The following is a 13,485-nucleotide window of genomic DNA, read 5'->3' on the forward strand; positions in this document are numbered from 1 at the left end:
CGTTTTGTCCTATTATTTCCCATTAAAGGGTAAGATGGCTTTGAAAACAGTTAAATATTTTTTATCAACCACAAAGAATTTTCTAACATATGACTAAGCTGTGCAAACCAATCACACACTGAAATGTGAATCCATCTGTAGCCAACACATAAAAATGTGTTTCTTTATGCAGAAAAAAATAAATAGCTAAGAGAACAAAGAGAAGAAAATTATGGTTCTAACATTTTGGTGCTTTTCAGATGTAAAAAGAGAGAACAATGCTTTCTTAAAAAATGAAGTCAAAACCTGTCTTTTTGTTGACTCTACTCAACCTGACCTCTGCTCCATCAAGGTATTTTTTATCACAATATTGATATGAAATGTTAAAGGTAGTTAAAGTTAAAGTATCATGATATAAACTTGATTAAAAAAGTTTATGTTGTCAGTTTATGTTGTGGCACACTTGTAGCACAGATTTTTCTTTATGTTCCACATTATCATGACAAATTTGGAGAAGTAATTGTATTTTATTAAAATGACCTCAAAACAAAACAAGACTGTCTTCATATCAAAAAACTTTTTAATCAATAAAAACAGCAAAATCTTTATAAAAATGACAATGTTTACATCATGACAGCAGTGAAAACATTGTATATGTAAACAAAAGTACAAAAAAGAGCTGCAGAAGCTGCGAACAGTAAACATGTTTGAGAGAAATGTTGCTAGACAACACTGACACTAGGAATTACTCAGCAGGGAATTTTATATCAGAAATCTCTCATCCACCAGAGTCTTGTTGACGAGGTTCTTCCTTCCAAGAAAGTTACGGATCAGGCGAAATAGCTGTAATGAATGAGATTGTTTTCAATACATGCTGTTTTTAGCATAGTGAAGGCAACATACTGTATGCACATTATATACTGACCATTTGCTGTACATATGTAAGCACCGCTGCAAGTACAAAGCTCTGAGATCCGAGGTCGACAACACAGAAGAACAAAGTGTCGAAGATCAGCAGAGTGGCCTCGTTTCCATAAAACAGCACGTCACTGAAAGAGTGGGCCTCATCTGAAGAGAGAAACACAGACATTATGTACACACACATACATATATATAAACAAACAGAAATGTACAGCCTATCTAGGCCAAGAGGTCATTACCACTGTAAAAGATGCTTTTTTCATTGGGTTCAAGAAACTCCATTCCTATGACCCTCTCAAACACCAGCTTGTCCTTCACTATATAGTCCATGTCAGGGTGGGCCTAAGGTAAAAAGAGTGACACAATAGACACATTTGTCAGTAAAAAGTATTTCAGGAAAACAACTGGTATACTTTCTAATCTAACAAATATTAGGATATACATTCAGACCAAATCAAACTGGACTGGGTCCTTTTTTTTTTAAGTGCACTAACGTGGTCTAAAATTGATCCCAGGAAGTGGTTCATGGTGTGGTAAGCTCTGATGTTCTGCTCAAATGGGTTTGCTGTTGACGCGTCCATCAGCCGTGATGGCCCGTTCCTCTGGAGTACAGCAGACAGTCAACCAGATAAATAAATATTAATTAATTAGAGCTTACAAGAGAGTTACAAAGATGACAAATGAGAAAGAACAGACCCTGGTGAGTGGCTCCCGTATCCTGTCATACTGTGACCGCAGACGATTGGTAAGAGACACCTGAAAGGTCTGCACATCTGTGTTGGGAACCAGCCCTCTTTGACCACAAAGGGACTCCTTCAGACAGAAAAACATAGAAATCAATAACACTGTAATTATACTACAGACAACATGCAGTCTCTTGGTGTACATACAGCTTCTCTTTTAAGATTGTTGTTCATCTCTTCCATGTTTGTATCTGCATGGCCATGTACTGAACGCCCATGGATATAGTAGCCAAAACAACGATGAGATAACAGCAGCACAGAAATCTATAGAGAAACAGGAACAAAACCCACCTATGTAAAACATTTCAGACAGATGAATTGTTGAAAAGAAATTATGCGCATTGCTACTTACATTACTGATGGAGCAGAGATCTACAAACTGACGGATTTTGTCCTCCACAAAGTGCTCATGAAACACAGTGAAGAAAATCACCTGTAGGAATTAATGATTACCTTTTAAAGGAGCTCTCCACACTTGTACTGTATATTTTCTTCATTTTTTCAAAGGACAGACAAGAAGTGAGGCAGTTTTACCTGCAGAAGTCCAATGCAGAGCCACAGTGTGGCTGCCAGACCATAGCGCAGTGTCAGGCTGTATGAAGGGGTGTATGCCTGTGAGGATCGCTGCAAAGTTGACCAGGGGTCCCTGAGGGCCAGGTTAGAGAACCCCAGTACCTGAACAACACAGGGTGATATACCAGTTACGAGGCAAAGGGACATAAAAGTTGCAAAAAAGAGTGTATGAGCTGGTGCAAAATGTACTTCAAGAAAGAAGAGCACAGCCATGATCTGAAAGGTTGGGCTGATCTTGCGGATGGTCTGGATCTCGTTCCATTCATTGGCCACAAAGTAGGTCCTCCAGATGCTGACTGGAGAAGGGTCGCGTTTTGGCTCACCAGAAGCTGAAACAGCAGTGAATATGGTGAATAAAACAGCTGTAAATTATTTTTTATGAAAACTGCAAAATATGAGCTCAGAGTAAATATGTTTGTACCTGGCACAGTTCTGCTAGCTTTGCTTCGTGGCCTCTCCCAGTCAATAAGGAATATATCGACAGACACCTGAAGGATCAGCTTGTGGAGAAACTGAACAGCCTGGGGACACAAAACAAATACTCAACAATACTTTCTAATAGAAGCACACCACCTAGCTTTCAAAAAAAATACTGCAAATTTTTACATTTGTTTTTCAGGTATCTAACCTTGAGAGCGAAGGCACAACCAATGTACGTCACAAACTGCTCCTCTTGAGCAGGCAGTGGTAACAGCACTGATACAAACTGTTGGGCCTAAACAGACACATACAAAAATAAATACTAAAATGCAGCCAACAAAAATCACATATTAATCTATGCATTTAAAAAAATGTTGCAGCAAAGATGGTAAAGAAGGGGAAAGACTTGCCTTTAATGTCTAAAGAGTGCAGAGAAGAAAAAACAATTGAAAATCCATGCAAAGACAAAAGAAACAGAGTTCGGAAAGGCAATCAAGTTTTAAAAAGGTTCAAAGGAAAAAGCTACAGAAAGGAGATTTTGTTACAAACATTAAATACCACACAAGTATGAAAATCATCAACCCTATTAAAGAAAGTCCCAAAGGATGAGACTAACCTTGTAAAAGATAAGCCAGTGAAGTCCAGTTCCCACAGTGACAGCAAAGAAAACATTGGCCAGATCTCCAGCATAAAACAACAAAAATTTCAACATTGTCTAAGGCAGGAGAAAACAGAGAGATTAACATTATTTATAAACTTTACACCAACATATAGATGGCAGTGGTTTAAATTCTGACATGTTGAAGACGCAGTACCTCCACATCAATGAGTGGAGAGGCGATCCTTCTCTTCCAGCTGACGGTCTTCAGCAGAGAGTAGAGCACGGCCACACCACCCATCACACCCAGAGCAGTCTGTGCACACAAAAGGCATTGAAAGCCACAAGTGATACCATATCATTGTGTGCTCTGACATACATAAGAACTTCTTAACATTTCATTCACGCTTCTACTCACATCTGTCTTTATGCGAGCTTCACTTTGATCCATCTCATACTCCACAGCAAATGTTGTCTAGAAACAGGTAAACAAGTTTAACACATAGTGTATGTCAACCCATAAGATGTTTTTTAGATAAAGACAGCGACTCATTTAGCCATTTTTTCTCTTCGAAAAGGTGACCTGAAAGTGTGTGTGTGCGTGACCCACTCACAGACACAGTTTGTGTATTAATATCCGTGATGGGAATATCTTTGTAGGTCACAGTCATTAAAGGGGGAAATACTTGTCCTTCCTGGGTTCTTGGAACCAGCTGGAACCTACCAAACACACACATTGGATCAAAAACAACATCACAAAGCAGTTACAAAAGGAAGCTTTCACTCTCTTTATTTTTATCATGATGGTATGCACGTTGGGAGCCCACCTAATTTTAACACTACTGGCCACACGGATGACTTTAGGCAAGGAGCCCTCCTTCTCTCTTCCACTCAGCATGTCGACAAGAAACATACGTCGAGACAGATACCAGTTCTTCATGCTCTCTGTACAAGACAAAATATATTAAATAACGCACACATGCATGTGCGTGCACACATGCAAATACAAAAAAATAAAACTTTACCTTGGTTGATGAACCGTCCATTGTATTGCTGATTATACACTAGTGTGGGCAGGGGGAGAAGCTTTCTATTCTCTTCTCCACCAAGTTCCATAAACACATCATAGAACAGCGGCTCAGGGTGGGTTCTCCACAGCTCTGCTACTGAGAGGTCACACTGCACACACACACATGCAGCTTTTAATACAACTGGGCTTTACAAGAAAGTTTGTGCGAAATCTCTAAGTTAAAGAGAGGCAGAAACACTCACACTTTCTTGGTAAGCGGTTCCAAAGCTGAAGGCTGCCCTCTGTCTAGTTGCAGTTTCTGGGCAAACCTTAAAGACAGGAGAAGAAGAGGAGAGGTGTGTGGAGTATTTATCAGAATCCTGTAACTTACTCTGGCTGTCACAGTGCTAAATACACACAGCTGATACATTCGTATTGTTAACACGCAAAAGAGTAACAATGTGTGTGATTTGGCTCTACTAGCAACCTATCCAGGTGAACCAAGCAGTTCTATATACAGTACACTCATTTGACATCTTACCTGGAGATTACTTTCTCCTACTGGTTCCCATCTGAGGAACTCTCCTCTGACATTATAGACAGCAGCACGCAGCTTAATGTCAGTGTTCTGTCAGATAAACAGAATATGTAAATTTTCTGTACTGTTTTTCTTTAAATGTTATTTTTTTTTATAATAACAAAGAAATGAAAGTGACAAGGATTTATCACTTACCTTCTTTTTTCCTCTGAAACTGAATCCAATAGGAACTGGATCGGTCTGAAGCACTCGACTGGCCAGTCCTGGCTCATCCCCATAGTAAAGCCACGGGAGATTTGCTCTCCTGGAGAAAGTGTAATGGAAGTGCTTAATGTCCACTCTGGGTGAAACTAAATTACAGTATAGGGGATTGAAACCAGCAGAGATATCACAATATTACACATATATGCCATGATAGTGTTAGATACCAGTAGGAAATGTCTTGAGTTGAGCTCGCAGCAGCCCTTGATCTGAAAATGGAGTTAAAGAGACCACAGGCATCCGTAGACACGCCGCTAAAGGAGTGCATGTTCATTACACACATGTTCCCAAGAGCCTGGCACGCCGTCAGGTTAGAAAAGACCTGTAAGCACACAACATATTTTCACAAAACGGCTAATCACACACACGTAATGGCTCAGAAAAATCCTAATGCTCCCCTAATAAAACCATTGCACATCTGTCATTATGTGCTACAGTCTCACTGCTCAGCATATTCCACTTGTTTTAAAGGTAAAAAAAGAAATATGGAGTTACAAGGCAGGCTGCAGCTGAGGAGTAGAGGTTTTTCACAAACCAGGCAGACTGGACACTGTACTTCTGCAAGGCAAACAGAATAGAAAATACAAATTAGAATATATCAGAATGGACAAAAATAAAATGAATAAGTGAGAGAGGAGAAAGAGACTCACCAGCTGAGCATAGTTGACACTGGGATTCACATTGGTGGAGAGGGTGTTTGGAGGGAAACATAATCCTCCTGCCTGGAAAACCACATACGAACCACTGATGACACATGTTCAGTTTAGTGAGTCTGTTACTGAATGGTGTGTGTAGAATGTTTTGGAGGGTACTGAGGGAAGGGGGTTGGCTGAACTCACCAGGACATTAGGGGGGTAACACTGACAAGAGGTGTTAATGAAGGAAGCCTGACATCTCTTACACCTGAAAGACAATTTTGGAGACTGTTCCATCTCTCATATAGTATACATTGAATAGCAGGCCTCAAGTCAGCTATTCTTTACACATTGTGTCAGAGATGTTAAGAGATAGTAAGCAGGCATGGAACAAATAATGTCCTTACAACGATGAAGGTCATGGGCGAGTGCTTATGTAAAACATAGAGGAATTAAGAGAGGGAAGATACACTTCAGATATGAGAGGTGGAACAACAATAAGTTGGTGCTCAAAATGATAATAAGTATCAGAGACAAAAGAAACACAACTTTTGGCCTTCAATCCTTATTAGGGGATTCTGCACTGCTTTAACTTGCTCAGTGGTGACTGTGCTGTGCTATATTATCTATTTTATATCATGATAACACCCTAAAGGGGACTATTCAATCTTCTTCTAGTGTTGTTAACACAACTACAATTGGTTTGAGTTTGAACATATTCAATAGTATAAACATAATCATCAATATTCATCATTTCAAAATTCATATTATTCCCTTCTTGCTTGTGTTTGCTATGCTGCAGATCAAATAACTTGTATACATAACATATTGATTCTATCTATTGATATACTGTGACTTTTAATATATAAATATAACAAATGTTACAGAACAGTAATATAAATTGATTTACACTGTCTATACTTTGACTGGCTTTATTCATTATATCCTGATGATCTTCTCTTATGTTGAGAGTATGAAATATTGATGATGTAATTTCTAAAAGGTATAACCTCAGATGCCGTGCTCAACTTCTGAATCTGTATGAAACAGCTGAATATATTAGTGTTTACATTGTATGGTGATGATTAGTACCTGTCTCCATTGCTGTTTGGTACAGAAAAAGCAGGGCTGTTTCCATCACATGTTTCACACCTGGCCTCATCCAAAAGATTTCCATTCACATCTCTCTCCACTGGAAAAAAAACAGGTCATATCCAGTCATATGTACATAAAATGTGCCTTTGCCTCATTGTGCTTATTCAACAATAAAAAGAATGTTTGTTAAATTCATTTCCTGCAATTCATAAATTAGTCCTGTCATTAGTGACTCACCCAGGATATTGCCTTTTGGGCACTTGCAATTCCCCTCATCAATGAGACTGCCTGGACAGCGAATACACCCAAACCCGTCTTTTGTTACTACCTGTAAAAAAAAAAGACAGCTTGTCAAGAAAGCATCATAATAAATACAATTACAACGTGTGTAGGGAGTGTGACAGCAAATAAAGATATTAGAGGTAAACTCTACATACAGGCTTCTCAGTGGGACATTGCTGACAAGTAAGGGATGCCTTGTCTGTGGTGAGACTTTGGTAGCCAGTTTTGCAAATACAGCTCAGTCCTGCAAAAGGAAGAAAACCAAAATACAGTTACTGGTCACACAGGATGTTTTATAATGTTCAGTTCAGAGATATTAGTTTATTACTAAATCCCAGCTGCATGTTCCTATCTAAAAGTAATAAAAACTAAGGCACTCCCATGAGGGTGTAACCTCATCTCCTCCAAACCAGAGTAAAGTCACTGCACAGTATCTGAAACCATTTCCTAGCTCAGTTTGAACACGTGGTACAAATATTGTTGCAATATCTGGCCTGACATTGTAAGTGCTGTTTTTGTATGAGATCAGAGAGCAGAGGTAATGAGACACTTTTTGCAGTAGAGCCTTACAGAAGAATAATGTGAAATGCAGCTTCCTCCTGTCAATAAGGACCATCCCAGCTTTTCATATAAGCCACAACGGTGAATGAGGAATTTATCACCTGGGAAACAGGAGTGCTACAAAATGGAGGTAGACGCATGCATATACACAATATTACTATAATCGAGAGAAATTATAAAATGGTCTTCTGACTAGCAGGATTTGTTTCTATACAAAAATCCAATTTTGAACTTCAGTTTGATTGTCATGCAAACCAAACGATTGATAGAAAAACAGCTGGCAAATGAAGTGATAATGAAAACGATCAGCAGGTTTTGGAGAGTATGAGTTGATTTATGCATAAAGGTGGAGTACAGTTTGTCTCTTTAAATATCTGTTCAACTTGTTTTATATATGATTTTGAATATGATGGCCATAACATGTTATCATTATCAAAATACGTTATGTCATCAATATTATAATAACACTCTATAATAATCCAAACAGCACACTGTGCGTTCAATTTTAGGGGGAATTACCCTTAAAAGATTTTCTTAAATGTCATATTACTCTGGTTGTGAACCGATCTCTAAATTGTGTCTGTATTATCTGCCATCCTTTCCTAGCTAACTGTTACCCAGCTCATTGTGGCTCCTCTGCGTCTTGTATGGTTGACCACCTCACAGATAAAGTTAATTTGTTTAAAAGTAAGACTAATAACAGTTTTTGTCGACAGAGTATGGTCTATCAATCAACTCTTGTGATGTGGTGTGATGTTAACCGACCTGTTGTGCTCCGTCGCTGATTTGGACCGCACCTCAAACACGATAAACTCGAGATATCGAAAAATTCTTCCACACCACACTCTGAAGGAGCCTTAAAGGGGATAATAAACAGCTGACAGTGAAGCAAATCTATGTATGTTAAAAGAATTAACGTTAGAGGCACTTTGTGTCTGTTAACAACAAATGGTAGCGTCCCCGTCGCCATGGTAAACAACGGTCTTCCTTTTTACCCACAATCCTTTTCTTTCAGCGTGATGACGTAGCGATCACGTTTATGCGTGCGTCACAGAAGCCTGATAAAGAACGAAGGATAAACAAATGTTTCACGAAAACTTTTCTCCGAAGTCTGAGATAATGGTCTTGTTAATTCAGAAAAACAGAGCGGATTTTTTTTTTCTGAAGTGAATACATTACACCTCCATAGGCGAGAAATGTTAGACCTGTAGCTTTCTTATTGATTTATTAGGTTTGGTAACGTTGTGGCTTTTCTTCTATGTTCAACAGATGATATCAAACATTTACATCTGGTTTTAGGGGGGAAATCGAAGACACGGGAGGAAATTAATTTATTACCGAATCACACAGTGTTTATTCTTTGAACAAGGAGTAAAAGTTTAAATCTGACATGCAAAGGGTGTACAGAACCAGAATTTTTTCTCCAACATGTTCTTTTAATCCTCTCACTCCATGCTCTTCCTAGAGGGATGCAATACTGATTGGTCAACAGTCACCCATAGTTTTGTCTGACTGGTCTATTGCTGAGTCACAACTTTAGTGGTTGTTAGGGAGGAAGTTTCCACTTGGGGAGAATGCTTGTTTCTACTCTCCCTAACCTGGCTAACCTTGACAGATAATAAATTTGCCTTCCCGAGGGCTTTAAGAATCTACAGGTCAGGATGACCTTTTTCTTCTCCACTACTTTGTTCGCACTTATGATTAAATGTACCACTTCAGTCTAACTATAAGTGATATGTTGTATTAAATGCACATCAGCGATTTTATTAGGAGGAAAATGCTTTTTTTCATTTTGACATTTTGACTCGTCATAGCAGGAAAAGCATGGGGATTTATGACTTATGACAATGTGTGTGTCCCATGACAGTATGACAGTGAGTCAGCATGCACAATGCCAGGACTCTGAAGCTGATGAAGGTCAGTGGAATTCAGCCATCATTGATTTTATTATTTGCACCAGTGCTTGTGACATATCAAAATGTCCCCTGTGAAAAAGAAGGCAAATGACACAGTCCCTGCAGATGGAGGGAAGACACCAGGGACTGCACCTCAAGAATCACTGGCCCAACCACATAGCACCACATAATTTATAAACAATCCCCCCTGTGCCCAGAAAATATGCCTCCCTCTGTCATGCTGACAATAAAAAGAAGATTCACAATATCACAGATGGGCATTCTGGAGCAGAGTGATATGTAAAGTACATGAATAGATGACTAGAAGCAAGATATTTGAGAACATGACTGGGAGGATGAGAAGAGAGATAAATAGAGTATTTTTTTGTTGCAAAGGCAAAAGCTGCAAACGCATATTCACATAGAAAAGAATACAGTGTTAGTTAAACAGAATATATGATCTTTCTTGAGGTGAGTAAGTAATCTTCTTCAGAGGAGAAGCTTTTTCAACTGGGTTGACTGTAGAAAAATGCATCTTTGTAAAGAAACAACTGCTTATCTTCTTTTGGGTTATCTGAAGTCATCACAGAATGTGAATCAGAGGGGACTTTTGGCAGGAAACGTCAGCAACGTCCTTGCAGCTGTGTCTGACTCACTTCCTGACAAAGGTAGTACATTTGCATAGTCCTCCAAGGGAGAGAGACCCACGTTCTTTAATGAGATCAAGTAAGTAAGATTTTAAAATGTAAATATTCAAGTGAAAGTGAGCTTAGAGGAATAGAGTAGATCAAAAGGTGTTTATTAGATATCTTACAAAGCCAGTTTAACTTTTTCTTTTTATGTGTGTGGATCACTGACTGTGACCCAAGGGGCACGACAGAAATTGTGAAAAGACGAACATCCTGTGTGGGTGAACCTTGCCCTGCTTATAATCTTTTCATTATTGATTGCTAGATGTTTTGGCTGAGGATTGTGTTCAGTTTTTGGCTCTTGGATCTAGCTCTTGTTGACTGAAGAATTTTGGCTTTTTATGGGGATCCCCCCACACATTTCTTTTTCTTTTTTTTTTTCCTAATTTTTAAAAATTTAATCTAAAGGTTACATTATATTCATCATGTTGAAAACCACAAATTTTGTTTATTATTATTATTATTATTATTATTATTATTATTATTTCAACTGTAACTGGGAAACTATGAAGGATGGGGATATGAAGGTTTTTAATAAAATAAGACAGTGTTCAGTTAAAATGTGTGAAAAGCAAAACATCGTCGCTGTCACGAATAGAGCAGATTCCGTGTGTAGGTCATTAGCACAGCGGTGATCACTGCAGGGATCGACATGAAATGCAGTTAAAAATCACACGGGCGTCAGACTTTAGACGTCCTGGGTGTAGCGCACACTCCGGCCCATTAGGGGGCGGGAATGCGCCTCCCGCTACATTTCAAAGTCCGCGAACAGAGAGGGAGGGAAAGCGCGCACTCCGAGCATGGGTCGGGAGAGCAGAACAATAAGAGGAGCGGATAGATAAGACCAACAACTACTGCACTTAATCACAGCGAATCTGAGACAGAGAGACAGCGACCGCAGATCCCGCAGAAACCATCTGTTAACTGTTATACTTTGTATCCGGCTGTGGTGAGTATTTGCGTGTGTTTCATGGAGACAGAAAACTTTGTCTTTCCATGTTTCCTCTTTCTTTTTTTTTTTTTTTAAGTCGTCCCGCATGGCGCACATGCTTTACTCTGGCTGAGAGTCCTGTATAGTCTACTGCTGAACATAAAACTGCTGGTTTTGCATTTTATTTTTGACGTGACCATGTTTTCCTCAATTTTCAGAAACCTTGCCTGGTATGACAAAATGACAGTCATCCTGCGATTACGAGGCCTTGATGTGAAAGCAGGCACAGAAGATATAAGGAAATTCTTTGAAAGCCTTCACATACCTGATGGTGGAGTGTACATAGTGGGGGGAAGTCTGGGAGAGGCTTTTATTGCATTTACCACTGAAGGAGATGCTCAGCTTGCCATGCGGTACAATGGAAATTCACTGAAAGGGTCTAAGGTGACTCTGCACATAAGCAGCATGGAAGAGCTGGAGCACAAATTAGAGTCACTGATAAAGAAGAAGAAAGCCTCCCCCACCAAGCTTACAGTCAAGAGACCTCAGCTATGTCCTGATGCAAATCTGCCATCTTTGAACGCCTTGCCTCATGATCACAGTAATGCAAATCCATTGTCTCCCACTGCAAGACCAGTTGATCCTCGCCCTGCAAGTTTGCCACAGTCTCTGTGTCCCAATACTGCAAATCTACAAACTTCAGCTGTGGATGCACTTGATTCCAATACTGCCTTTCTTCTTGGGATTTGTACTGTCCTTCAAGGACTCCAGTCATCCCATCAAAGAGAAAACAACGAAGTGGCGCCAAGAGTTGATTTTCCCAAGGCTGATAGCACAATTGTAGCGTCTGATGTTGTGAGGACCTCAGAACTAACTCTGAACTCAGAGCCTGGCTATGTCAGGCTCTTTGGTCTGCCAGCCTCGACTACAAAAGAAGACATCTGCCATTTTTTCAGAGGGTTGGCAGTACAGGAAGCCATAGTGAATGTGCAGTTGGGACGTGGCCATGGCTGCCTTGTGAAGTTTGCAAACATTCAGGATGCTCATGATGCTCTTTGTTTCAACCACCAGTCACTGGGCCCCATCTGTGTCGAGGTACGTGGAGCCACTGAGAAGATGTGGACTAGTGCGCTACAAGAATGTGAAAAAGCGCTAAGTGACGGGGAGAAGGTGAAACCCCACCAAAACCCCCTGAGGGAAACTGCAAATCACAAACAAAAATGCACTTCTGCACTGCAGATGAAGAGGCGATCTGTCAACCTGTTGTCATATGAATCACCAAAAAAGCCAAGACCAGGCTGTGACTCGGCAACTACCTTTTCACCCACTATGGAGTACATTGTCATGGTCAGTAAACTATCCAAAAAAATGACCAAGACTGAAATAAAGGAATTGTTTAGGTGTCCAAACATTGTACACAAAAATGTACTACATTTGCTTGACAAGGAAGGCAACAGAACAGACACAGCTTTTCTCATTTTTAACTGTATTGAGGATTATGACTATGCAATAAATCTCAATGGGTGCCATGTCGGCTCTGACACCATTGAGGTATCATCAATCACGAAGGAGATGATGAGGGCCATGATGTCCAAAACTCGTCCTAAGAATCTTAAGCATCCTCTGAAGACGGACACAAAGAAACCAAATCGAAAAAGGAAATCAGATCCACTTGAGACATCAGAAGAGGCACCAACCACGAACCCAGACTCAGCTGCACAGACGTACCTGTTTGTTAGAAACATGCCCGAAAATGTGCAAAAAAGTCAAATCAAAAGCCTTTTCCATGAATACAAACTGAGAAAAGATAATATCACATTGCTTCGTGACAGTGATGGCAAGGGTACTGGTGAGGCTGTGGTTCAGTTCAAGTCACGGAAGCTTGCGGCTCTGGCTCATAGGCTCCATGGGCAGGACTTCCTGGGGACACAAGTGCTCCTTACCCGCATAAATATGAAGCAGATGGAGGACATCTTGGCAGGAAGTGTTTAAAGAAATTTACTATTAATGCTCCAATGCAGACACTGTGGCCATGGAGGGATTCTTAGATCTTCATTTTCTCCTCAAAAAGTTTGTCTTCCAACTATATTTCTGCTCGACTGCATCAACCTACTGACTCCTCAAATGTAATTATATTCACTTGTCACTGTTAAGAACTTCAGATTCTCTCTGAACATTCAGTTCATTTTAAAATAAATTTTGTTTAAACACTGTTGTATGGCTCATTCATAAACCCAAAAAAACTTCAGTGCAAAATCCCAGCTATATAGTTGTATATGGCTCTATCTCTGCATCCAGTGTTGGATCAGGACCCACTTTGACACTGCAGCAGAAATCTAAGATGACTGGAAGGAA

At 39.8% G+C, this 13,485-nt stretch overlaps 2 protein-coding genes across 3 annotated transcripts; one reads left to right on the top strand and one right to left on the bottom strand.

The window, feature by feature from the left end:
- Positions 1-541: 541 nt before the first annotated feature.
- On the bottom strand, positions 542-8,621 carry tmem67 (transmembrane protein 67). Its single transcript, XM_071469494.1, has 28 exons — positions 8,381-8,621; positions 7,210-7,298; positions 7,010-7,100; positions 6,770-6,869; positions 5,882-5,945; positions 5,693-5,764; positions 5,538-5,600; positions 5,210-5,364; positions 4,977-5,085; positions 4,785-4,871; positions 4,507-4,572; positions 4,260-4,413; positions 4,062-4,179; positions 3,849-3,954; positions 3,653-3,709; positions 3,452-3,550; positions 3,253-3,351; positions 2,845-2,931; positions 2,638-2,737; positions 2,406-2,545; positions 2,178-2,318; positions 1,996-2,076; positions 1,791-1,907; positions 1,597-1,713; positions 1,395-1,502; positions 1,140-1,242; positions 905-1,047; positions 542-822 (listed from the first exon to the last, which is right to left on the bottom strand). The coding sequence occupies exons 1-28, from the start codon at positions 8,583-8,585 to the stop codon at positions 742-744; spliced, it is 2,952 nt and encodes a 983-aa protein (XP_071325595.1). The 5' UTR covers positions 8,586-8,621; the 3' UTR covers positions 542-741.
- Positions 8,622-10,096: 1,475 nt separating this feature from the next.
- On the top strand, positions 10,097-13,341 carry rbm12ba (RNA binding motif protein 12Ba). Of its 2 annotated transcripts, none has more exons than XM_071469503.1 (2): positions 10,097-10,236; positions 11,349-13,341. In XM_071469503.1, the coding sequence occupies exon 2, from the start codon at positions 11,371-11,373 to the stop codon at positions 13,120-13,122; it is 1,752 nt and encodes a 583-aa protein (XP_071325604.1). In that variant the 5' UTR covers positions 10,097-10,236; positions 11,349-11,370; the 3' UTR covers positions 13,123-13,341. The 2 variants fall into 2 exon arrangements, with proteins under 2 accessions (XP_071325604.1, XP_071325603.1); XM_071469502.1 differs by lacking the exon at positions 10,097-10,236 and adding an exon at positions 11,004-11,148.
- The last annotated feature ends 144 nt before the right edge of the window (positions 13,342-13,485 follow it).

The sequence above is a fragment of the Trachinotus anak genome, unplaced genomic scaffold, assembly GCF_046630095.1.
Source record: "Trachinotus anak isolate AG129_WGS33_773 ecotype Australia unplaced genomic scaffold, CSIRO_AGI_Tana_v1 ptg000032l, whole genome shotgun sequence".
Taxonomy (NCBI): Eukaryota; Metazoa; Chordata; class Actinopteri; order Carangiformes; family Carangidae; genus Trachinotus; species Trachinotus anak.